This window comes from Sander lucioperca, chromosome 5, assembly GCF_008315115.2.
Source record: "Sander lucioperca isolate FBNREF2018 chromosome 5, SLUC_FBN_1.2, whole genome shotgun sequence".
NCBI lineage: Eukaryota > Metazoa > Chordata > Actinopteri > Perciformes > Percidae > Sander > Sander lucioperca.
Window position 1 is genome coordinate 13,769,763 of NC_050177.1, and position 27,500 is coordinate 13,797,262.

General features: G+C 41.6%; 1 protein-coding gene and 1 long non-coding RNA gene across 4 annotated transcripts in view; one reads left to right on the plus strand and one right to left on the minus strand.

The window, feature by feature from the left end:
* LOC116034426 (fibroblast growth factor 12-like) overlaps positions 1 to 10,522 on the plus strand; it is a 50,188-nt gene extending 39,666 nt beyond the window's left edge. For all 3 annotated transcript variants that reach the window (XM_031277126.2, XM_031277125.2, XM_031277127.2), the window contains exons 3-5: positions 2,163 to 2,266; positions 6,673 to 6,871; positions 9,907 to 10,522. In XM_031277126.2, coding sequence (XP_031132986.1) covers positions 2,163 to 2,266; positions 6,673 to 6,871; positions 9,907 to 10,058 — 455 coding nt within the window. In that variant the 3' untranslated portion in view covers positions 10,059 to 10,522. The remainder of the gene's footprint in view (positions 1 to 2,162; positions 2,267 to 6,672; positions 6,872 to 9,906) is intronic.
* A 5,366-nt stretch (positions 10,523 to 15,888) lies between these two features.
* LOC116034429 overlaps positions 15,889 to 27,500 on the minus strand; it is a 13,217-nt gene continuing 1,605 nt past the window's right edge. Inside the window, exons 2-3 of the long non-coding RNA XR_004101086.2 lie at positions 27,321 to 27,328; positions 15,889 to 15,909 (exon numbers count right to left, since the gene is read on the minus strand). This is a non-coding gene — a long non-coding RNA (uncharacterized LOC116034429). The remainder of the gene's footprint in view (positions 15,910 to 27,320; positions 27,329 to 27,500) is intronic.

Below are 27,500 nucleotides of genomic sequence, written 5' to 3' on the forward strand. Positions count from 1 at the left end.
TGTGTCCAAAAAAAACAAACATCAAAAACTTTGAAAAAAACAATTTGAAAACGTTAAAACAAATGTTGAAATAAATGCCAACTTTTTAAGAAGTAAAAGCACCACGAATGTGGAACAAACTGCCCAGTCATTTGGGAAAAAAAGCGCCAGAAATGTCAAACGTTCTTACCTGAATGTTCAGCGTCAGTCAGCGTCCACTAAAAGTTCAGTTTTTAAAGAGTAAGATCCTTTTAGTTTAACATGAAACAGTCCCGAAATCACCATCACCAAACTACACCAGACTCCATGTAAATAATCAGGACTTTTAGCATTGTAAAACACACTTCATTCAAAGTGGACAGAAACTAAATCAAACTACCAAAAGCCGTCTTGGTTCGTCTTTCCACTGTTCCAACAATCACCTCTCTGGTTTGGTTGAAATTAACTCTTAATTCACCTATTTACATGTGGAAATATGCTGGCTCTATACACGCTAAAAGTCCTGATTATTTACATGGAGTCTGGTGGAAATATGCTGGCTCTATACACGCTAAAAGTCCTGATTATTTACATGGAGTCTGGTGGAAATATGCTGGCTCTATACACGCTAAAAGTCCTGATTATTTACATGGAGTCTGGTGGAAATATGCTGGCTCTATACACGCTAAAAGTACTGATTATTTACATGGAGTCTGGTGGAGATATGCTGGCTCTATACACGCTAAAAGTAGTGATTATTTACATGGAGTCTGGTGGAAATATGCTGGCTCTATACACGCTAAAAGTACTGATTATTTACATGGAGTCTGGTGGAGATATGCTGGCTCTATACACGCTAAAAGTACTGATTATTTACATGGAGTCTGGTACACATGTGAAAGACTGACAACATTATGGAAAGGATCCAGTAGTGGAGATAGCGTGGGTGCGTGGGTGCGTGGGTGCGGCCGCCCCAGTGCCCCGTGCCAATTAGGGGCCCCTCAAACGCCGCCGATCTTGCGTCTCGTGACGAGAACGGGGCCCAAAGTGACCCATCATTATCTGAAGGAAGCTAATTACTGCAGATGATCTCACGTTATGATAATCCAGCTCTTCTTATCAAACATATATATACAATAGTGCCATGTCAGTTATATAGTCTGGCACTGATTGAACTCACCTGGCCTGTTCAGCACCATCGCTGTCCATCAGCTGTCTCTGTCCATCAGCTGTCCATCAGCTGTCGCTGTCCATCAGCTGTCCATCAGCTGTCTCTGTCCATCAGCTGTCTCTGTCCATCAGCTGTCCACCAGCTGTCTCTGTCCATCAGCTGTCTCTATCCATCAGCTGTCCATCAGCTGTCCACCAGCTGTCTCTGTCCATCAGCTGTCTCTATCCATCAGCTGTCTCTATCCATCAGCTGTCTCTATCCATCAGCTGTCTCTGTCCATCAGCTGTCTCTGTCCACCAGCTGTCTCTGTCCATCAGCTGTCTCTGTCCATCAGCTGTCTCTGTCCACCAGCTGTCTCTGTCCATCAGCTGTCTCTGTCCACCAGCTGTCTCTGTCCACCAGCTGTCTCTGTCCATGGTGCTGAAACATTTTTACTTGACTGGCAAACTTCTTTCTTTGTTCGTCAACACAAACTTTAACTTTTCTTTGTATTTTATTTGACATTATAGACTGACTTGGCTCAACAAGTGACACATTATAACACATGATCATCAGATATTTTACCTTTTTTTTTTTTTACGGTTACAATTTTAAAATGACTTGGTAGCAGAGGGCCCCGTGATGAAGCTCCGCCCCCACTGTACTGAGAGTCTAGCTCCGCCCCTGAAAGGATCCCTACAGAGATAGAGCTTTTAGTTAAAGAGTAAGATCCTTTTAGTTTAACATGAATCACCATCACCAAACTACACCAGACTCCATGTAAATAATCAGGACTTTTAGCGTGTACAGAGCCAGCATATCTCCACATGTAAATGGGTGAATTAAGAGTTTATTCCAACCAGACCAGAGAGGTGATTGTTGGAACAGTGGAAAGATGAACCAAGACGGCTTTTGATGGTTTTATTTAGTTTCTGTCCACTTTGAATGAAGTGTGTTTTATGGTGATAAAAGTCCTGATTATTTACAGTACACTGTCTCTCTGTCTCTCTCTCTGTCTGTCTCTCTGTCTCTCTCTCTGTCTGTCTCTCTGCAGCGCTGTTTAACCTGATCCCGGTGGGTTTGAGGGTTGTGGCCATGCAGGGAGTGAAGGCTGGACTCTACATGGCCATGAACGCAGAGGGATACCTCTACACATCAGTAAGAACATCTGTCTGTCTGCCTGCCTGTCTGTCTGCCTGCCTGCCTGCCTGCCTGCCTGCCTGTCTGTCTGCCTGCCTGTCTGTCTGTCTGTCTGCCTGCCTGCCTGTCTGTCTGCCTGTCTGTCTTTTCTTCAGATAATGATTTAGTTTTTCCAGATTTGGAGGTTTCTTGTATTCTTCGTCTCCAGACTGCAGCTCCTTCACAATAAAAGCCCCCCAGGGTTGACTCAGTGCATTGATTTGAATGAGAGGGCTTTTATTGTGAAGGAGAAGGTCAGATTTCACTCTGAAGCCCTCGCAGACTCTCTCACCGTCAGACAGATACAGGACACTGTAATTATCACTCGACTAGTACAATGAAATGTCCTTTAGATTTTAGGATTAAGGACAAAGAACTATTTCTCTCTGTCTCTCAAATTCAAAGAGGCTTTATTAGCATGACCATCTCTCTGTCTCTCTCTCTCTCTCGTTCTCTCTCTCTCTGTCTGTCTCTCTCTCTGTCTCTCTCTCTCTGTCTGTCTCTGTCTCTCTCTCTCTGTCTGTCTCTGTCTCGCTCTCTCTCTCTCTCTCTGTCTCTCTCTCTGTCTCTGTCTCTCTCTCTCCAGCTGACAGTGTTCATTTTTAAAGTGCAGCTATCAGGGAGCATTGCTGCTTGGCTCAAGGGCACTCAGGCAGGGTGACCGTCGAGTTGTCTAACGACAAGATAGAGTTACTCACAGAGTGTGATCGGAGATCTGATGTCAGGATCTTTATTTCTGTCTGAATGTCATCTGACAGATTGAGTTTATCATCTTTGATCTGATTTCAAAACACTAACTTCACAGATGTGACGTAACTCTCTACAGGGCTGCAACTATCCTTTAACCCTCATGATGATCTCATAACTCAATGCATAATCAGCCAAAGTCCGCATATTTATGCGGGGGGGCGTATTTTTCCAAATATGCCGCACTATCGCCACATAAATTGCCGATTTCCGCGTAAAATATGCGGGGCTTGCATGATTTCATAATCCCCGCATTTTCGTTGCAAAAAACTCCCGTATATCTCAGCAGAAAGTTGAAAAATGTTGCGTTTACTTCACACAAGAGCAGCCATTTCCCCCTGTTGCCATGGGAACGTTATAAAGTGATGTAATTACGCGACGTGAACATCATCGAAAAGCTGCAAACCCCGCGATGAAGCCGTGAGGAAACCGCAGTTTTTGCAAGTTCCCGCAATTTCATCACATAACATTGCATAAATATCCCGCATATTCCATCGCATTTATTAAGAAAACGTGACGCATAATCAAGGATTTTAGCCCTCAACAATCACAAAAAAACTCTGCATTTTTCTGGAAGGACTGATTATTATTATTATTATTATTAGTCTGTTCAGTATTTTCTGTCACTTTATTATTTTCTTTTTTTCCACATTTTTTACATTTTGTTTTCGCTTTTTCAACATTTTGTTGCGTTTCTGGATGTTTGTGTATTCTTTGTCGCCTTCTCCGATGTTTTCTTAGTTTTTTCGAGTGTTTTCTAGATGAATGGATTAGATGTTAAATCTATAAAATGTTTGCCTATAAAAAAAATGACTCCAACGGATTAATCGATTATCAAAATAGTTGCTGATTAATTGAATAGTTAGCGTTGGGAATGTCCAAAATAAGGGCCTGAGGCCGGTCAAATCTGACTCCTATTAATTAATTCCCACGTCTTCTCTCATGAACTTACGTTCACCGTACACGAGGATCAATCACAGACGAAGAGTTCAGTCAGCCAAGTTTACTGAGTCCAGCATCAGAGTTACAACACAGCTGTGGCTTCACAAAACTGAGACTAAGTTTCCCTAGCAACAGACATAAAGTCAGGGCTCAGTCCACCAAGATCTCATCCGAAGTGACCTCCGTCTTCTCCTTACCCTTAACTTTTACGGGCAGACAGGTTAAGGAAGCAAGCTTGGGACTGGGAGGTTGCTGGTTCAATCCTCAGAGCAGCAGGTCCCTCATTACCACCACTGAGGTGCCCTTGAGCAAGGCCCTTAACCCCAGCTGCTCAGTGGCCAGCAGATCAGACTGTGGTTGTAGACACATTTCTGGTTTAGTTTTTTACCCAACTCATGTTTATGTCCTTTCGTACCATATAAGGCTCACTCTATTTTAAAGACTTAAGCTTAACCATCAGAGTTCTTCTTTGTGCGGGGATTGCAAATGTAACTTAACCACTTCCTCAATGACTGCAATGAGCACAGTGTAACTTTAAAGTGCCCATATTATGAAAAAAATCACTTAATCTGGGGGATTTGGGGAGTTATTTTGTGTCTCTGGTGCTTCCACACGCATACAAACTTGGAAAAAAAACACCATCCATGGTGTTTAGAGTGAGATACGGTTTCTGAATGTGTCCTGCCTTCAGTCTCTGGGTGAGCTGGTCAACATCTGCACGGCTTTCTACGTCACTATCTCTCTACGTCACTAGCTGAAACGAGGGGGCTAACCGTAGCATGCTAGCTCGTTCTCAATGGCAAAACACTGCTACGACACACACTAGTTCACCCTAATCTGCAAAATAAATTGTATATAACTACTTCATGTCCCTGTTCTGCAGATATTCCACACAAAGTTGGAAGCAGTAATGTGCAGTACAACATAAATATGGTGTTTTCTGATAATTAAACCATGTAAATGATGATGAGGAAGAGAGGGATGATAGAGGAAGAGAGGGATGATAGAGGAAGAGAGGGATGATGAGGAAGAGAGGGATGATGAGGAAGAGAGGGATGATGAGGAAGAGAGGGATGATGAGGAAGAGAGGGATGATGAGGAAGAGAGGGATGATGAGGAAGAGAGGGATGATAGAGGAAGAGAGGGATGATGAGGAAGAGAGGGATGATGAGGAAGAGAGGGATGATAGAGGAAGAGAGGGATGATGATGAGGAAGAGAGGGATGATAGAGGAAGAGAGGGATGATAGAGGAAGAGAGGGATGATAGAGGAAGAGAGGGATGATAGAGGAAGAGAGGGATGATGATGATGAGGAAGAGAGGGATGATGATGAGGAAGAGAGGGATGATAGAGGAAGAGAGGGATGATGAGGAAGAGAGGGATGATAGAGGAAGAGAGGGATGATGAGAGGAAGAGAGGGATGATAGAGGAAGAGAGGGATGATGAGGAGGATGAGAGGAAGAGAGGGATGATGATGATGAGGAAGAGAGGGATGATGATGAGGAAGAGAGGGATGATGATGAGGAAGAGAGGGATGATAGAGGAAGAGAGGGATGATGATGAGGAAGAGAGGGATGATAGAGGAAGAGAGGGATGATAGAGGAAGAGAGGGATGATGATGATGAGGAAGAGAGGGATGATGATGAGGAAGAGAGGGATGATGATGAGGAAGAGAGGGATGATAGAGGAAGAGAGGGATGATGATGAGGAAGAGAGGGATGATGATGAGGAAGAGAGGGATGATGATGAGGAAGAGAGGGGCATGTGTGAGAGGCGACTGGAAGCAGAGCACCCCTGGGGGCTTTTATTGTGAAGACAGGAAGCTTATTTTAAAGAGAAAAGAGAAAGAAACCCTCACAGTCTTTTCTATCACCTGGTGATATTTTTTACCTATTCTTTTTTTCATTTTCTTTGGTTAATTTTGTTAGATTTACAATTCTTTACTTTTAACTTCAAAATATTCTTCTTGTTTTATTTTGAAGGACTTATTTTGCACTTCCTGTTTCTGTTGATTTTCATATAAAGTTTAGTGAAGTAAAAATGATGTTTCTCTTTCACAATTAAAATGTGTGTGTGTGTGTGTGTGTGTGTGTGTGTGTGTGTGTGTGTGTGTGTCTGTGTGTGTGTGTGTGTGTGTGTGTGTGTGTGTGTGTCTCTGTGTGTGTGTGTGTGTGTGTGTGTGTGTGTGTGTGTGTGTGTGTGTGTGTGTGTGTGTGTGTGTGTGTGTGTCTCTGTGTCTGTGTGTGTGTGTGTGTGTGTGTGTGTGTCTGTGTCTCTGTGTGTGTGTGTGTGTGTGTGTGTGTGTGTGTCTCTGTGTCTGTGTGTGTGTCTCTGTGTCTGTGTGTGTGTGTGTGTGTGTGTGTGTGTGTGTGTGTGTGTCTCGTGTGTGTGTGTGTGTGTCTGTGTGTGTGTGTGTCTCTGTGTGTGTGTGGTGTGTGTGTGTCTGTGTCTGTGTGTGTGTGTGTGTGTGTGTGTGTGTGTGTGTGTGTGTGTGTGTGTGTGTGTGTGTGTCTGTGTCTGTGTGTGTGTGTGTGTGTGTGTGTGCTCTGTGTGTGTGTGTGTGTGTGTGTGTGTGTGTGTGTGTGTGTGTGTGTGTGTCTCTGTGTGTGTGTGTGTGTGTGTGTGTGTGTGTGTGTGTGTGTGTGTGTCTCTGTGTGTGTGTGTGTGTGTGTGTGTGTGTGTGTGTGTGTGTGTCAGGATATCTTCACAGCGGAGTGTAAGTTCAAGGAGTCTGTGTTTGAGAACTACTACGTCATCTACTCGTCCACGCTGTACCGGCAGCACGAGTCGGGCCGCGCCTGGTTCCTCGGCCTCAACAAGGACGGAGTCGTCATGAAGGGGAACCGCGTGAAGAAGACCAAACCGTGCTCGCACTTCGTCCCCAGACCCATCGAAGGTGAGACCCACAGACTCTCTCGGGACGGGGTTAGCCTAGCTTAGCACAAAGACAGGAAGCAGGGAAACCACTGACTGAAGACAGACACGTAACAACCATAGACCGTTAAAGAAATGGACCAGCAGGTCCCGTGTCTCTGGACGGAGACCAGTGAAGGATATTAGAAGTCTCTTTTCCGGTGATGGCTGAGCGTTACTGAGCAGCCTCCAACTGAGCTTGAAGACGTAGATGTGACGTGAGCAACCTGTCTGAAAGTTGGAAGTCTTCTGGTAGCTGTGCCAAGAGAAATCTCAATCATTCCCAATCTAGCAGAGACGGAGAGCGTAGGTATATGTAAGGAGATAACATAGGCACAGGCTAATTATTGATCACTAAAATGATAGTTAACATTAGTAATTAAACTTAAACAGCTAATGGAAGTCCAAACTGCCTGAGAGCTTCTCCTGTACTATACGGTAATTCCTCTACTATGAGACAGTAAGTCTCGTGGTTATGACCCAATCGTTAGCCTATTTTTATAAAAACGTCTGCTACGGAGCCATAACGTGAGGTACAAGGTAATGGAGCCTTTTATACATTGTCGTGTTTCTTTAGAAATAAACAACGGACAAATAGAGTCTTTAAACTCTTCAGATGTAAAGTTATTCTCTGTCAAAGTGACGTCAAAATGAATGGCAGTCAATGGGACGCTAACGGGAGGTGATGGCTTGGTAGCATCAAAATGGCCTTTCCTGACATGTTAGGCGCTTTTTCACTTTTAGGTTTTTTCTCGCTTTATCCAACATTTTAGGCACTTTTTCCTCATGTTTTTTTCTACTTTTTTTTAGGTTTTTGTTGCTTTTTCCCACGTTTTTGGCTTGGGACGTCCATTATGGAGCTTTTTTCACAGCCGACATGTTGACTTGTCATAGTAGGAAAAGCACAGCTGACATTGATAACCTTAACGATGGATCAGTTCCATCAAGTGTCCCAGTGAGATATTTCAGTGAGTCAGCATGAACAACACCAGGACCTCTCCTAAGGGGAATGCAGCCATCAGTAATGGTTTGGAATAGAGATGGCCTGATACCATTTTTTGCTTCCCGATACCGATTCTGATACCTGAACTTGCATATCGGCCGATACCGAGTACTGATCCGATACCAGCGTGTCATATACTTCATTATGTTTTAACAGCTGTATACTACTATCTCTGTATGATGATATGATGTATAACAGCTGTATACTACTATCTCTGTATGATGATATGATGTATAACAGCTGTATACTACTATCTCTGTATAGATGATATGATGTATAACAGCTGTATACTACTATCTCTGTATAGATGATATGATGTATAACAGCTGTATACTACTATCTCTGTATAGATGATATGATGTATAACAGCTGTATACTACTATCCCTGTATGATGATATGATGTATAACAGCTGTATACTACTATCTCTGTATGGATGTGATATTATTTCTATCTCTGTTGTCCGTCTGGTTCAGGTTAAACTCTTGAACAAACAACAAACAATGAACACCCCAGAACTTTCTTTTATTCTGCAGTTTGACAGGCAGTTATAACGGAAACAGAACATAAATAAACTACTTTAACGTAGATTTTCTTTAGAGCTTTATTACGTGGTATCTGATCGGTGCATTAACTCCAGTACTTCCTGATACTGATACCAGCGTTTTAGGCAGTATCGGAGCCGATACCAATACTGGTATCGGAACATCTCTAGTTCTGAACACACCTGTGCTTCTCCTACTATGACATGTCAACATGTCTGCTGTGAGAAAGGCCTATTCTTCCAGTCTTGCGGCTGATTGGCTGAACTCTCCGTGAGGTCGGAGGCCGAGCGGCGCCAGAGGTCATCCTGCAGAACCTTCTGGAGCTCTAATATCACAGATGGAGGTTTAACAGGAAACACGAGGCTGCGTCTCTTCTTTCAGCTGCCCTCCTCCTCCCCCCGTCTTCATTTAAAAATATCTGTCAACTATCACCTTCCCTTCCTCCTTTACATCCGTCCATCTTCTTCTCTTCCTCCACGTCCTTCAACCTCTCCTCCTCTAACTTCAACCTCTCCTCCTCTACCTTTCCTTTCCTCCTCTAACTTCCCTCTCCTCCTCTACCTTTCCTTTCCTCCTCTATCTTTCCTTTCCTTCTCTACCTTTCCTCTCCTCCTCTAACTTACCTTTCCTCCTCTAACTCACCTTTCCTTTCCTCTTCTACCTTTCCTTCTCTATCTTTCCTTTCCTCTCCTCCTCTACCTTTTTCTCTCCTCTACCTTTCCTCTCCTCCTCTATCTTTCCTCTCCTCCTCTATCTTTCCTTTCCTCCTCTACCTTTCCTCTCCTCCTCTACCTTTCCTCTCCTCTACCTTTCCTCTCCTCCTCTAACTTACCTTTCCTCCTCTACCTTTCCTCTCCTCCTCTATCTTTCCTTTCCTCCTCTACCTTTCCTCTCCTTCTCTATCTTTCCTTTCCTCCTCTACCTTTCCTCTCCTCCTCTAACTTACCTTTCCTTTCCTCCTCTACCTTTCCTCTCCTCCTCTATCTTTCCTTTCCTCCTCTACCTTTCCTCTCCTCCTCTACCTTTCCTCTCCTCTACCTTTCCTCTCCTCCTCTAACTTACCTTTCCTCCTCTAACTTACCTTTCCTTTCCTCCTCTACCTTTCCTTCCTCCTACCTTTCCTTTTCCTCCTAACTACCTTTCCTCCTCTACCTTTCCTCTCCTCCTCTACCTTTCCTTTTCCTCCTCTAACTTACCTTTCCTCCTCTACCTTTCCTCTCCTCCTCTACCTTTCCTCTCCTCTAACTTACCTTTCCTCCTCTAACTTACCTTTCCTTTCCTTTCATCCTCTCTTCTTTCTGTGTTAACGTGACTGAACATGCTTATAGACGAAAATGTTGAAAAAAGCAGCAAAAACGCCTGAAACAAACATCAAAAAAGTCGTGAGGGTTCTAGAGAAAAGTTGTGAAAGAAGTCGTAATATTTCATAACATGTCCGTGTTATTAAAGCACTCTTCTCCTCCCTTCGCAGTCTGCATGTACAAGGAGCCGTCGCTGCACGAGCTGGAGGAGAAGCTGCTGAAGTTGTCGCGGAGCCCGACCATGAACGGCGAGGAGCGGCCGGACGCCGAGCCGGCAGAGGAGGAGCCGGAGGACGACCTCACAGAGCGAGACGGATTATAGCCTGCAGCGCCCCCCGCAGGCCGAACTCCCATTTTAACACTCCCTCTGTTCAGCAACAAAAGCAACTACAACGACAACAAACGCCATGACGACCACGCCGGTGACAACGAAGAAAACAAATATATAAAAAAAAAAATAATCTTCTTGCTCATGTTGAAATATTTTAAATCTGCCGTGGAAGGCGAGATCGGGAGGGGGAGGGAAGGGGCTTGTTTAAAAATGAAAAAAAAAAAAAATATCAGGACGTTGACGATGATTTACATTTTATGCAAAGAGCCCCGCTGATACGGCGCCCGGAGGCTAGCACACCTACTCTTCATCGCCACGTTGTAATCATCATCTTCATCTTTTCTGTCACGAAAGATGACGAAATGTTTAATCGAGTCGAGCGAGCGCTGAGAACTCTGAAGCTTTAAAGCCATGTAAAAAAACTTCACTTCATATCTTGAATGAATGCAAAAAAACTTTCGCACTTTTCAACACGCCGCGCTTTTCTTCCTCTTATTCTCCTCTGTTGTTGTTCCGTCCAATCAGAGAGAAGAGGTTGCTTATGTTTTGTGCCACATCTTGTTTGTTTGTTTCTCGGGGGGAGTCGGGGGTTCAGTCGCAGACACTGCCGATAAAAAGCTGCAGAGGGGAAACGGAAAGACTCGGAACCGGAGGACAAGGCTGGTCCGGTGATCGGGTTCATGTTTGTGGTTTGTGGCGGCAAATTACTGACCGTTTGTCTGATTTCTCCCGGAGCGCACTTGCGTTTTTGACAGAAACTTCCTTCAGAATTACTGCATTTAAAAATATTACATATCAGATTTCTTCCAGACAAAAATCACTTTCACTTTCAGCTACTTTCTGTTTTTTGAAATTCGGAGACTTTTCGATTCGCTGCCGAGAGAGAATCCATCCAGACGTTGGATGGACGGAAACAACTAAATGATCAGTTTCCGGTGTTTCACAGCGTTGACACAAGTTGCAGGTAGCAGAAGTATTGCATGATGTATTTTTTGATTTTTGGTTTGAATGATTTAAAGGGGAACTATGCAGTTCTTTTACCTTAATTTACCTTAATTTAACAGCTTCAGAGTCACTGGAATGGTTATATGACTTTTTTTTGAGTAAAATGGTGGTCTGTGAGCTGAAAAACCTCCCTTGCAACTTTGGCTAACAAGGTAGCGATGGAGTTTTTCACAGAGTCAGACACGAGTAAACGTAGGAGCTGCCAAATATCTATTCTGAAGCTGTATGGGAAGCTCTATAGAGAAACCTGCCAGCAAAAAGCCAGAAAACAGCGAAGAATTGGCCAAAACTGCATAGCGCCCCTTTCAGGAGCTCTGATCTGGTCTGAAGAGGACTGACGCCCCGCCCACTTTACAGCGCTCTGTTTCTGAGATCGGAAGTCGCTCTGACTTCGTTGTTCACGTACTCTCAAGTCGTCAAGTCAGAATGTTGATTGTTACCGTAACACCAAACATGAACCCTTTGACCTTTACCTTTAAGTTGGTGTTCACAGAGTGAGCTAGATTAGTAATTAAAGTTATTTAGTCGCACTAAACACGACTATGACGTCAGGTTTAACGTTACCTGACTTGTTAATGAAGGTTGGATGCTAATAAATCCTAAAATATGTCTTCAGCTGATGTACCTGACTTGTTATTAAGGGTTAAACGTTAATAAATAACTTTTCTAACTCGTCTAGCTCACTCTTTTTGGACAACAACTGACGGTAATACCTTATTAAAAGTTATATTTCAGAAAAAAGTTGATAAAAAAAAACCCTGAATGAATAAAATGTTTCTTACCGTTAATAAAACATTTAGTTTTGCCGCCAAGTTGTTGACACGTGTGACGTCATGAGTCAGCAAGTTGGCACAAAAATCCTTTTTTTCTTCACTTCAGCAGGCATTCACACGCATTTCCTAACTCAGAAACTCGTTTTTCCGATGTGTTCGACACCACAGGACCTTTTCTAACTTGTCTAGGTCACTCCGCACCAGATTAAAAATTATATTTGAGCAAAAAGTCAATAGTTTTGCCGCCATGTTGTTGACACACATGACGCCATATAAGTCAGCAAGCCGGGCACCAAAGTCTTTCCCGAGTTTCCGAGTTGTTGTTCCAACTTTCCCAGGCGTTCACACGCATTTTCCAACTCAGAAACAGTTTTTTCTGATCCGACCGTATGCCGACGATGTTACTGTGTTCATGAATATCACAGCATGTATTCCAGAGCCTCAAATGTGCACACGTTGTCCTTTTTTAAAAAACACGATTGTATGTTTTAGTTTTTTGCGACTCAGTGGACTCAACCTGTTGTGATTGTGATGCAGTCGGCACGCTGCGCTCTGATTGGTGCACTTTAAAAGCAAATAGCCGACACGCCGTCTTCAGTATTGCAGCAGCTTCGTGATTGGTTCTTTTTGTTGATGGCTGGTTATTAACATTTTTCTGGGATTGATTATATTATTATTTTCACTTTTAGCCGACAGTGAGAGGATCATAACGGCGGCACTATGTCATTATTAGTTATCATCAGACACAAACAGAATCTGTGGAATTTTTAAACGGTTTTCAGTGACGATCCTTAATGAAAATCTGCAGAATATAGCGGACGTTTTTTCTGCTTGGGGTGGAAATGTGTGGAAACATTCTGAGTCGTATTTTAATTTGTTTCGAATCTGCGGAAAATCTGCCGTTTTTCTGAGTTTGATTTTCTCTTTTGGTTGTTTAAAAATCTGCGGAAAATTCTGCAGATTCTGTGTGGCCCTGATTATTACTTACTGCTTGATTCCTGTTTTTTTGGAATCAACTACACTTAAACGAAATCTCCACACATCAAATATTACATTTCTTTTCGTTCAGGTTGTTTTTTTTTTACAACCCAGATAAGTTTTTAAGCGTTCAAGCCTGCATTCACACGCATTATATCTCTATATATGAACATGTATTGAACATATTTATCGTGCAGCCTGGAGCTTCTGCTCGTGATGCGTTGAGGAAACCTGGGAATCGGGAGGTTTCCTGCTTTTCACAGCCGGAGAGGACGCTGATGCCGTCCGTGAGAACAAACAGAGTTCAGACCGCTGAGCGTAAAGTTTCAGGATTCGTAGAGAATGAACGTTTCTAAAGACCAAACTCTCTGAAACATTAGCTCGCCGCTCAGGCGAAAAAGGCGCCGAAAATGCAGGAAAAGGCGACGAATAAGGTGTCCTAAAACCTGTGGTGTTTTTGACGCTTTTTCCGAAATTTTTGTTGCCTTTTTCGGGGGGGCGGGGGGTTTCGCATTTTGCCAACGTTTTTGTTACTGTTAGTCTTTAAAAAACAAGGATTACACAGACTATTTTTTTCTCTTTGCGTCTACTTTAGTAGTTTTGCATCTACCTTTACTTGCTTTGCGTCTATTTTTATCCATTTAGCTTCTAATTTTAGTCGTTTTGTGTCTTTATCTTAGACGACTAAATCCAAAACATCCAATTATTAGACTAATCGACTCAGAGAAAACTGATATTTATCTGACAGACTGAAAGTGAGTGAAGTTTGGAGCATCATCAGCGTCCTCTCCCGGTCCCGTGTTGTGTTCAGGTGTTCAGGTGTTGTGTTCAGGTGTCGGCTGATGGGAGGATATCTAGTGACATGTTTAAACACTGCCCTGCTTCGTTGAGATGAAAAGCACTGCCCCGAAAACGGTTTTCCTCCGAGATCGTCTCAACAACGTCGTCAGAGTTATTAAAGTCGGGACAAACTGCCGCTCGTCTCTTCATGTCAAGATGAAGTTTATTTAAATAGTTTAACTTCCCTGCTGATTGTTTTGTATATTTCCTCTGAATCAAACTGCTGTAGATCCTGTAGATACTCGTGTTAAAACATAATCGTTATCATTAATGTGATCAGAGCCGGCCGGAAACAATGTGGTGCCCTGTGCGAGGTTCCAGATGTTTACGTATAATCTATTTTTCTCGACTTTCCTGACTTTGTTACTTTATGACGTATTTGTTGGGTTTTTTTCGCCTTTTTTTTGTATTTTTGTTCGTTAGTTTTTCATATTTTTTGTCGCTTTATTTCTCGACATTTTGGCGCTTTTTATCAAATGTTTTTGTCTTGGTTTTTTTTGGACTTTTTTGTTGATTATTTAAACGTTTTTCCAATTTTTTTTTACATTTGTGTTTTTTTACGGGGTTTTTTTCAAGAGTTTTTGCAGCTTTCTCTGACCTCTTTTATTTTTTTTTAAATTATCTTTTCTTCTTTGTGACTGCCGGCGTTTACCCATCCTGCCTCTGCCCTGGGCCGGCCCTGATCGTGTTAATAATATATATATATATATATATATATATATATAGATCTATATATATAGATATATATATATATCTATATATATAGATATATATATATTGATAATGTGGCGTTCAGGCGTTGAGACGAGCCGCTCACTGCCCAACTGTCCGTCCCGCAGCACGTTTCCTCTCCGACTCTTTACTCCTCTCAGACGTCACTCACCGGGTTTCCCAAAAAAGCCAAAACTCCACTTCCTGTTTCACACCCAGTTACGTAAAAGCGTCCTATCACTGCCTTCCGAATCATATTAATAATAATGTGTTTAAATGTTTTATATACCTCATGTAGCAGCAGATAAAGCTAAACGTACGGAGGATCATTTGTGCCATCTGTCTTTACGTTGCACAGATTTCAAATTAATTTTTCTACAAATCTGTGAAATGTCCGGTTCGTTTCGTCGACACACAGAAAGTTCTCGCACACGGGAACGTTGTTTCAGACAAGTTACAGGTTCGACTTCTTAAAATGTATTCAAAGAAATCAAAGAAAATAATGACTTTTTTTTTGTTTGTTGTTTCTTCTCGATATTTTTGTGTGTGTGTGTGTGTGTGTGTGTGTGTGTTTGTTTGTTTGAGTTTGTGTGTGTGTGTTTGTTTGAGTTTGTGTGTGTGTGTGTGTGTGTGTGTGTGTGTGTTGCCTTATCTCCAATGTTTTTGTCGTGTTTTTTTAATTTTGGCGCTTTTTAAAAAAAAAACTTTTCTTTAAGTTTACTTTTTTTTTACATTTTGGCGTCATTTTATTTTTTTTCAAGAAAAATTCCAATGAATGAAATCAGTCGACATTTTTGGATTCTTGGCGGTATTTTTGACATGAAAATATGCAGAAAAAGTTTGTCTCAATCAGAAATAAAGTTGTGAAAAGATAGGAATTAAAAGCCAGATTTATAAAACTAAGATTCATAACTTTTATTAAGGATCAAAAAAACCTAAAGCAGGAGGCCCCAGGCTATGATCGTTGCTGCGTCCAAACTTTGAAAGAAGCGATGTAAATAGACAACAGAATAGGCAACAAAATGTAAGAAAAAGCAGACAAAAATGTTACAAAAAAAGTGACCGAAAACACAGGAAAAGGCACCGAATAAGGTGTTCTAAAACCTGTTGAGTTCTATCTTCTTTTTCAACATTTTTGTCGCTTTTCCCAGTTGCCTTTTTTCAACGTTTTTTTTGTTACAAGAAAAATACTGTGATACATGACACACACACAGAGACACACACACACACAGACACACACACACATAGAGACACAGACTCACACACACACTCATACACAGAGACACACACATAGAGACACACACACACACACACACAGAGACACACACACACACACACACAGAGACACACACACACACATAGAGACACACACACACAGAGACACAGACACATACACACTCATACACAGAGACACACTCACACAAACACAGAGAGACACACACACAGAGACACACTCACACACACACACATAGAGACACACACACAGAGACACACACTCTCACACACACACACAGAGACACAGACACACACACACACTCATACACAAACTCACACACACACACACACACACACACACATAGAAAGACACACACACAGAGACACAGACACACACTCACACACACACACACACACAGAGACACACACACACACACACACTCATACACAGAGACACACACACACACACACACACAGAGACACAGACACATAGAAACACACAAACACACACACTCACACACACATAGAGACACACACACACAGACATAGAGACACACACACACTCATGCACACACACACACACACACACACACACATAGACACACACACACACACGGAGACACACACACACACACACACAGAGACACACACACACACACACACACACAGAGACACAGACACACACTCATCACACACATAGAGACACACACACACTCATACACAGAGACACACACACACACACATAGAGACACACACACACTCATACACAGAGACACACACACACACACACACACTCATACACAGAGACACACACACACACACACACTCATACACAGAGACACACACACATACACACACATAGAGAGACACACACACATAGAGACACACTCACACACACACAGACAGTCTTTTTGGGTCAAATTGCTTCGAAGCCCGGGGGACTTCCTGGGGGGCTGAACCCAGAATTTAAACTGTAAATAATTTCACAAACATTTCAAAATAAAACCAACAACTAAATATTTTCTGCGTTACTGAGCGAAGGGATAAATAACTCCGCTCCGACTGCAGTTTGTCTGGTTTAAAATTCATGCAAAGATGATTTTTTTTGGGAAACTCGGTCGCCTCTTATCAGCCGACGCAGGAAACCTCCAAAATAAAAGAAACCTTCAGAATAAAAGCACGTAAAAAAAAAAATACGTCACAGACACGTACATTTTTTAACAGTTTTTTTTCACGTCACATAGATTTAAAAACACTAAAATATTTGCATGTCGACAAATAAATAATCATACTTTCTGTGATGCATGCTCCGATATTAAAGTCACAGGGGGCGGGGTTACAGAGGGCGGCTCCTATTGGCTGCCGAGGCCGAGCTGTTTGCGCTGGGCGCTCGCTGTTGAGCTGTGTTTCTATGATGATAAAAAAAACAATATATTGTGCAGCCCTAGTTTATGTTTTTGTGTTTTGTTGGTTACAAACGGACGGACGGATGGATGGACGGATGGATGGATGGAAAGGAAGGAAGGAACCAATCACAGTCCACCGTACTGCCTCTGAGAAAGTCTTCCAGTTTGGGGTTTTGGGGTTTTTGGGGATTGTAGAGGTCAAACTGCTGTTGATCGCAGCGTTTCTGGGTTTTCCAAAGAACGTTTTCAACCAAATCTGTCGACAGGAATGTTGTAACGGGGCGTCCTTTCTGTCTCCGCTTCTACTTCTGCAGCCGCGGCCCGAAATCAGCTTCATGTCCCGGCAGAAAGTCACGTAAACGTACAGACTGAAAAGTTAGAAAAAAGTCTTTTCGTATTTATTCTGACAGCGTTTGTTCTTCTTTTCGTTGCAACGGAAACATTTTTTTTTTAAAGGTGGAATTGGTGATTGGAATCACACACAAGAAACCACATACTTATCAAAATATTTTAAATATAATTTATTATTTCATTCAGATTCTACAGAACGGCTTTTAAATACAACTGCGCTGCCTTCATGTTCGGTCAGAAAATCGTGTAAAATTCAGAGAGAAAGTATGAAGACACACAGACGCACATAGAGAGACACACACAGAGACACACACAGATGCACACACACACATACACAGAGACACACACACTCACAGACACACACACAGACGCACGCACACACACAGAGACACAGACACACGCACACACACACACACAGAGAGACACACACTTTTGTTCAGGTTCACAGCAGCGCTGCCTTCATGTAAAAGTCAGAAGGTATTTCTGTTATTTCTTTTGAGAAAAAAAACAGGAAAAAAATGGGAATTACAGGATTTTCTGCGTGACGTGAACGTGGCACGATTAGATTTCTGTGTTTTCTGATAAACTCAGTGTCGCCTGAAGGCAGCGTCGGAGCGTAAACTGTGTTTTCTGATAAACCCACTGTCACCTGAAGGCAGCGTCGGAGCGTAAACTGTGTTTTCTGATAAACCCACTGTCACCTGAAGGCAGCGTCGGAGCGTAAACTGCGTTTTCTGATAAACCCACTGTCGCCTGAAGGCAGCGTCGGAGCGTAAACTGTTTCCAGAAGAAGAACGAGAAAGAAAGGACGCTCTGCAGTTTAAAGTCTGTCATTTAAGAGAGAACAGTTTGTTAATTGTCAGCGCTGGAATGTAACTAAGTACATTTACTCCAGTACTGTACTTCAGTCCAAATGTTGAGGTACTTGTACTTTACTTCAGTCTTTTCTTTTCATGCCACTTTCTACTTCTACTCCGCTACATTTCAGAGAGAAATATTGGACCTTTTACTCCACTACATTCATCTGTTACAGCTTTAGTTACTAGTTACTTTAGTTACTCCACTAGTTATCCACTAGTTATATTTTACACATTAAGATTTCTGCACACAAAACACGTAGTTTATAAAATCTTATGTTTTATTCTAAAGTAAACTAGACGACAACATAACGGCCGACAACGTCTTAAAGGAGACATAAACGGCAGATTTTAGGAAACTTTTTTTCTAAGTTTTTGACGTTTTATAAAGAGTTTTTTTCTGCTTTTTTCTCGCTACGTTTTCGCTTTTTTTGGGTCAATGTAAAAAGCAGCAAAAAACACGGGAAGAATTCTTAAAAAGAGACAAAAAACACACACACACACACAGAGACACACACACACAGACACACACAGAGACACACACACACACACACAGAGACACACAGACACACACACATGCACACACAGAGACACACACATGCACACACACACAGAGACACACACATGCACACACAGAGACACACACAGATGCACACACAGAGACACACACAGAGACACACACACATGAACACACACACAGAGACACACACACCTCAAACTAAAAGGCGGGAAAACAATTCTAAAACCTCATCATAAGCCTTTTCTAAGTTTTCGTTGCTTTTTAAAGAGTTTTTTAATCTTTTTTTCCTGATTTGGTTTTGTCAACGGAAATGTTTAAAAAAACCCGTCTCGTTTTCGTCCCTTTTTTAAATACTTTGAAAACGCAGAAGAATGGGTCCTAAAACCTGTCGTTTTTGTGTCCATTTCAAAAGAAAGAATCCAGTAAAAACGTGCGAGTCGAGCCGCTGAACTCTCAGCCCGTTGGCAGTGTGACGATGATGACGTCATCACGGAGCACCAGAGGCTGCGTCCGCGTTGTAAGACGTCTCCGTTTGTCCCTGGATCTCTGTGTGTGTGTTCTGCTGATGTTTGTTTGTGACTCACCTCCATATGACGCATCCTGTATACGAAGAAGAAAAGTCAACGCCAGCGCTGAGACGCAGCGGGACGGGACGTTGAGACTTCAGAAATAAAAAGAACCAAATCTAAGCTTCTGTGTCTGCCGGCTCGTTATTCCTCTTCACGCCATGTTTCCCTGTTATTCCTCGTCACGCCATGTTTCCCTGTTATTCCTCGTCACGCCATGTTTCTCTGTTATTCCTCGTCACGCCATGTTTCCCTGTTATTCCTCGTCACGCTATGTTTCTCTGTTATTCCTCTTCACGCCATGTTTCTCTGTTATTCCTCTTCACGCCATGTTTCTCTGTTATTCCTCGTCACGCCATGTTTCTCTGTTATTCCTCGTCACGCCATGTTTCTCTGTTATTCCTCTTCACGCAATGTTTCTCTGTTATTCCTCTTCACGCCATTTTTCTCTGTTATTCCTCTTCACGCAATGTTTCTCTGTTATTCCTCTTCACGCCATGTTTCCCTGTTATTCCTCTTCACGCCATGTTTCCCTGTTATTCCTCTTCACGCCATGTTTCCCTGTTATTCCTCTTCACGCCATGTTTCTCTGTTATTCCTCTTCACGCCATGTTTCCCTGTTATTCCTCTTCACGCCATGTTTCCCTGTTATTCCTCTTCACGCAATGTTTCTCTGGTCTGTTGGGGGGGGCTTGAATTCCAATGTTTTTGTCGTTTTTTCAGCGTTGTTATGTTGCTATTTTTTGTCGTTTTTTTGCGTCTTTTTGTTGCTATTTTTTGTCGTTTTTTTGCGTCTTTTTGTTGCTATTTTTTGTCATTTTTTTGCGTTTTTTGTTGCTATTTTTTGTCGTTTTTTTGCGTTTTTTTGTTGCTATTTTTTGTCGTTTTTTTGCGTCTTTTTGTTGCTATTTTTTGTCATTTTTTGTTGCTATTTTTTGTCGTTTTTTGTTGCTATTTTTTGTCGTTTTTTGTTGCTATTTTTTGTAGTTTTTTTGCGTTTTTTGTTGCTATTTTTTGTCGTTTTTTTGCGTCTTTTTGTTGCTATTTTTTGTCGTTTTTTGTTGCTATTTTTTTGTTGCTATTTTTTGTCGTTTTTTGTTGCTATTTTTTTGTTGCTATTTTTTGTCGTTTTTTTGCTTCTTTTTGTTGCTATTTCTTGTTTTGTTTTTTTTGCGTTTTTTGTTGCTGTTTTTTGTAGTTTTTGTCGCTGAAACTGATGTTTTTGTTGCCTTTTCCGACATCCCGAAGACGTTTCTTTGCTCTGAAGGGTGTGTGTCTGTTGTTTACCTTTGTGTTGTTTTCGGCTCTTTTTTAATGTTTGTTTTTTCGATGTTTTTGTCTGTTTTTTTGTCGTTTATCGTCTTTTTTCTGACGCGTTCGTCACTGTTTCAACATTCAGGAGATGTGTCTTTTTGCCGTGAAGGTTTGGTGTCGTTGTTTACTACAAAACACTTTTTTTGACAAAAAAAGCGGCAAAAAAGTTGACAAAAACATTTTCATTTCCAGTTCTACCCTGGGAGGAAAGTAAAGGGTTAAAATCTCTCTCTGTTGTTGTTGTTGTTGTTGTTGTTGTTGTGGTGAAGTGAAGAACAGGAAGTCTCCTGTATGAATACATCTTTACACACGTCTCCGTCTGACTCTGAAGGCTTGAGAGCTTCTTCCATCTTTAACGACTCGGCTGAACAACAAGACCTTTCTTTATTTCTGTCTCCATGGAAACGTTTCCAGTCCTGCAGTCACTGGCACGACAAACATCAACATCAGTAGATCGCTTTAAAGAAATATAGAAAGGTGTAGGGCTTTTATTGTGAAGGAGATTTAGGGATTTTATTGTGAAGGAGCTTTAAGGCTTTTATTGTGAAAGAGGTTTAAGGCTTTTATTGTGAAGGAGCTTTAAGGCTTTTATTGTGAAAGAGGTTTAAGGCTTTTATTTTGAAGGTTTAGGGCTTTTACTGTGAAGGAGGTTTAAGATTTTTACTGTGAGGGTTTAGGGCTTTTAATAAGTTCCTTCACAGTAAAAGCCCCAAAGCTCCTTCACAATAAAAGCCCCAGAGCTCCTTCACAGTAAAAGCTCCTTCACAGTAAAAGCCCCAAAACTCCTTCACAGTAAAAGCCCCAAAACTCCTTCACAGTAATAGCTCCTTCACAATAAAAGCCCCAGAGCTCCTTCACAGTAATAGCTCCTTCACAATAAAAGCCCCAGAGCGCCTTCACAGTAAAAGCTCCTTCACAGTAAAAGCTCCTTCACAGTAAAAGCCCCAAAACTTCTTCACAGTAAAAGCTCCTTCACATTAAAAGCCCCAAAACTCCTTCACAGTAAAAGCTCCTTCACATTAAAAGCCCCAAAGCTCCTTCACAGTAAAAGCTCCTTCACATTAAAAGCCCCAAAGCTCCTTCACAGTAAAAGCCCTAAAGCAGCCTGATGTGTAGAGGTCTATACTGTAACCGGCGACACAGCGCTGTGGAGATAGGTCTGGTAAAGGAGACTAAGGTGTGCTTCATTCAAGTACGACCGGGGGTCTGGCGCCGCGGCACTTCTCAAAGGCTGCCGACTGCAGCCACCCTCCCTCAAACAGACTTTACCTACGCTGCTAACCGCTAACGTTAGCCACGCCAATTCGTGGCACTATGTCGGGAACCACCTATTAAAGATTAGTCTTAACATTGAAGTCACTTGTTCAAACCGCACTTCCAACAAAACGTCAGCCAGCCAGCAGACTGAAGCTGCTAGCAACGACCACACCACACTGGGGCTTTGACTTCTCCCCAAAAATCATATTCAAAGTTTGTTTATTTATTAATATTAATATAGAAATATATTCTAATATGTATTAATAATATTTTGACCATTAAATGCCTTCAGTAAGACCTATACTGGTATCAAACTTCATGTTCTGTCCACCAGAGGGCAGTGTATCAGTCAATGTCAATAGATTAAACACAAACAGTATGCTTTCCACAGGAAGTTCAGAGCTCTCTCCGTAGCCTACGTAAGTGGTCTGATGTTTATACTTGTGCGTTTGTGTGTGTGTGTGTGTGTGTGTGTGTGTGGGGGGGGGGGGGTGTGGAGTGTGTTGTAAAGCGATGGAGAAAGTGAGAGAGTGATGGTGATTATCTTCAGAGCGAGGACTGACTAGAGTCATAGTGAGAGAAACAAAGTTTCACACAGACACACACACACACAGAGTCACACAGACACACACACAGACACACACACACAGTCTCACACACACAGAGTCACACACACACATGGAGTCACACACACAAAGAGTCACACACACAGAGTCACACACAGACACACACACACAGAGTCACACACAGACACACACACACAGAGTCACACAGACACACACACACACAGAGAGACACACACACACACAGAGTCACACACACACACACAGAGACACACACACACACACACTGTCTGTCTCTGTGTGTGTGTGTGTGTGTGTGAGACCACCCTTAAAGTAGAACACCCTTAAAGTATAGAACACCCTTAAAGTATACCACCCTTAAAGTAGAACACCCTTAAAGTAGAACACCCTTAAAGTATACCACCCTTAAGGTAGAACACCCTTAAAGTATACCACCCTTAAAGTAGAACACCCTTAAAGTATACCACCCTTAAAGTAGAACACCCTTAAAGTAGAACACCTTTAAAGTATACCACCCTTAAAGTAGAACACCCTTAAAGTATACCACCCTTAAAGTAGAACACCCTTAAAGTATACCACCCTTAAAGTAGAACACCCTTAAAGTAGAACAACCTTAAAGTAGACCACCCTTAAAGTAGAACACCCTTAAAGTATACCACCCTTAAAGTAGAACACCCTTAAAGTAGAACACCCTTAAAGTATACCACCCTTAAAGTAGACCACCCTTAAAGTAGACCACCCTTAAAGTAGACCATCCTTAAAGTAGACACCCTTAGAGTAGACCACCCTTAGAGTAGACCATCCTTAAAGTGGACCATCCTTAAAGTAGACCACCCTTAAAGTAGACACCCTTAAAGTAGACCACCCTTAATGTAGACACCCTTAAAGTAGACCACCCTTAAAGTAGACCATCCTTAAAGTAGACCACCCTTAAAGTAGACCACCCTTAAAGTGGACCATCCTTAAAGTAGACCACCCTTAAAGTAGACACCCTTAAAGTAGACCACCTTAAAGTAGACTACCCTTAAAGTGGACCATCCTTAAAGTAGACCATCCTTAAAGTAGACCACCCTTAAAGTAGACCACCCTTAAAGTGGACCATCCTTAAAGTAGACCACCCTTAAAGTAGACACCCTTAAAGTGGACCATCCTTAAAGTAGACCACCCTTAAAGTAGACACCCTTAAAGTAGACCACCCTTAAAGTGGACCATCCTTAATGTGGACCATCCTTAAAGTAGACCACCCTTAAAGTAGACCACCCTTAAAGTAGACCACCCTTAAAGTAGACCACCCTAAAAGTCGCTATGTCATCAATTTCTGAGATCACACACAGATTTATGAACTCCTTTCCAAAATCTAAATCTTTATATTGAAGACGAAAATCTTGCTCTAATCAATCTAAAACTAGTCGTTATAGTCTGGTACAATTCTTCCATGGAGCCGTTCAAAGCCATGTTCAAAATACATTTCACACATTCACACACACACACACACACACACACATACATATACACAAACATATACACACACACACACACACATATATACACACACACACACATACACACACACACACACACACACACACACACACACATATATACACACACACACTCACACACACACACACACACAGTCACACACACACACACAGAGTCACACACATACACACAAACACACACAGTCACACACATACACACACACACACACACACACACAGAGTCACACACAAACACAGACACACACAGGGCCGGTGATTGCTGTAGGCGAACTAGGTGATTGCCTAGGGCGTCAAATGTGTTGGGGGCTCCGTGTCGTCCTCAGGTCTACTTCTCTTTAATAATAGAATTAGAACGACAAGCGAAATAAACCGACCATACAGACCAGCGCGTCGCTTAGCGTCCTCTCTCGCTGTAGAAACAGAGACGAGCAGCGGCTCAGACCGCGGAGCTGCTGCAGTCTGTGCAGCTTCAGGTTATAAAGGACGCGCTCTGCTGTCGACCGGTCAGGGTACTAAAGTATAATCCGTTTTTCATTTCAAACCAAAAACGGAAAAACCAAACTATGAGCTCCGTTTTCTCGTTTTTCCAATGTCCACACAAATTAAAAATTAACTGGAAAACTGCTCGTTTTTCAACTGTTGTTTTTTTGTTATTCATGTTTCCGTTTTAACCCAAGAGCGAGAATACGGGCTCATTTTTATAATGTGCATAATCATCGAAAATCTGATGGAACACAGGTCTCGTTTATAATGTTATTTTGGTCTCACGTGTTAAGTCAAAAGTTGACTAAAACCAATGCGCTCTGGACAGGAAGTAACATTAACTTGTCAAAATAAAAGTATGAGAGCTGTAATAACTGCCAGAAGAACGAGGCACTTTATGAAAACATTGTTTGCCTGTAGCTTGTCAGATTAGGCTAAAGTTAGCTATTTAGGGTTATATAAAGTAGTTAATTATTTAATAATAATTTTAAAATCACATGAAATCTACATTCATCTATTATTAGTGGCAGTTATTGACTAGTTACTCTAATCTTACACCACCATCTAACACTCTTTCAACCAAATTAACCAAAAATAACATGCATTGTTCCCTTCCATGCTCTTCGCAAGTAAATTAATATTCACAACTTTCATAAAATTTTGGGTGTTTTATTCAATTTTATAGCAGTTATGGTCTTCCCGGGCAAATTTTGACCTGGTAGTGCAACAGGGCACTATTGAGATTTACAGAAGATAAACACACACAGGACACACGTGCATATTTACAAGTATGTGCATGCACACAGACAGAGACACACACACATAAACACACACACACACACACACACACACACACATACACACACACTGATTTATTGATTTTGAACTTTGTTAAGCACTTTGGTCAACTATGGTTGTTTTTAAACGTGCTATATAAATAAAATTGAACTGAACTGAACACACACACATAAACAATCACATACACAGACAGACAGACAGAAAGACACACACACACACACACACACACACACACACACACACACACACACACACACACGCCTACCAAGAGTCTGGGTCTGTACGAGGTTTCTTCCTAAAAAGGGAGTTCTTCCTCACCACTGTCACATTTACACATTTATGTTTGCTCTTGGGGGGAATCACTGGAATTGTTGGGTCTTTGTAAATTACAGAGTGTGGTCTAGACCTACTCTATCTGTAAAGTGTCCTGAGATAACTGTTGTTATGATTTAATACTGTAAATAAAATTGACTTGAATATACCAGTCTGTTATAATCCAAAACAACTAATCGTATATCCTCATTTTACTTAGAAATTAGGTATAATTCATGTAAATGAGGTCTGTTGACCATGAATGCAAAACATAAGTGTAAAACTAATGAGTGGAATGAAGTTGGATAAAAGGGGTAACCCAGAATTGAGTGATTAATTACTTCATGCTTTATGAAATGGTCAATTTTGTTATGCCAATAACATTTATAAGACAACACAACGGCTAAACCACATGACCACTTAAATGAAAAGGCTTCTTTTTATTGCTACTCATGCAACTCAGAATATTCATGTGACATGGTTGACCAACTTAACTGCCATTCATTTTGAGTGTGATGAAGAACTCCTGCAGATACAACTGGGCCACATTGCAAACCTCTCATCATATTAGTGAGGAAGCTGCCATGTAGCTTCTCTCATCCTGGTCTCCTCAGGCCCTGCAGACTGGACCACACTTGTGGTTTACTGCTAGAATATTACAGTAGGCCACTTTGCTGAGTCAGAGTTGCCACTTGAGTCCACAGCACCATACAATATATGATAAACATGCACCAGCCTTTGTGGAAGTGTATGTTCTGAGAGAGAGAGAGAGAGAGAGAGAGAGAGAGAGAGAGAGAGAGAGAGAGAGATCTCAGTTGTAACATTAAATGTTTGCATGATTCTGTGCCATCTGCTGCTGCTCCAACAATACAACGGCAGTACATATTTATATTGCTTACCAGGGTTCCAACCCAGTAGCTCCTTGCTGTGAGGCCACAGTGCTTACCATTGACCATTCCTTATTGTAATTCAACCACACAATACCTATCATGTATTATATTTTATTATCCAATATTCACCATGAACTCTGGTCCAGTCTGCAGGGCCTGAGGAGACCAGACCAGAATGAGAGAGTCTCCAGTACACTTTAACTTGTTAATTTATGTTCTTCATCACATTGACATGTTCATTGGCAGCTAATGTCACCATGTCACATACAATATTCTGCAGAGCAATTAAAAAAAAAGCCCTTGTATTTTTTTTGCCTGTTTTTACTGGCTGGAGTAGATTAGAGTAAATGTAGTCAATAACGCCACACATAATGCTAGGGGAATGCAGATTTTATTTAAAATGTGATTTAAAACTTATTATAATCCTATTTCTATTTTAAAACAATATCCATTCTTACTCCCTTTGTGGCTATTAATGAATGTTGCTCAGTGAAATACTTTATATAACCCTAAATAATTAACTGTAGCTTAATCTGACAAGCTACAGGCAAAAGCTAAAGTACATCGTTCTTCTGGCAGTTATTACAGCTCTCATACTTTTATTTTGACACGTTAATGTTACTTCCTGTCCAGAGCGCATTGGTTTTAGTCAACTTTTGACTTAACACGTGAGACCAAAATAACATTATAAACGAGACCTGTGTTCCATCAGATTTTCAATGATTATGCACATTATAAAAATGAGCCCGTATTCTCGCTCTTGGGTTAAAACGGAAACATGAATAACAAAAAAACAACAGTTGAAAAACAAGCAGTTTTCCAGTTAATTTTTAATTTGTGTGGACATTGGAAAAACGAGAAAACGGAGCTCATAGTTTTGAAACCAAAAACGGATTATACTTTAGTACCCTGACCCGCGTGGACATGCTGGAGCAGATGGGTCCCTTTTGTGCTCTGTGTATTTCTGCAGTAGGTCTAGTTTTGGTTTGGTTTTCCACCTCTGATGTAGAGTAACGTACAGCCACTTCCCTAAACTTTGTCTCATTCAGAGACCAGAGACCCAAACGGGGC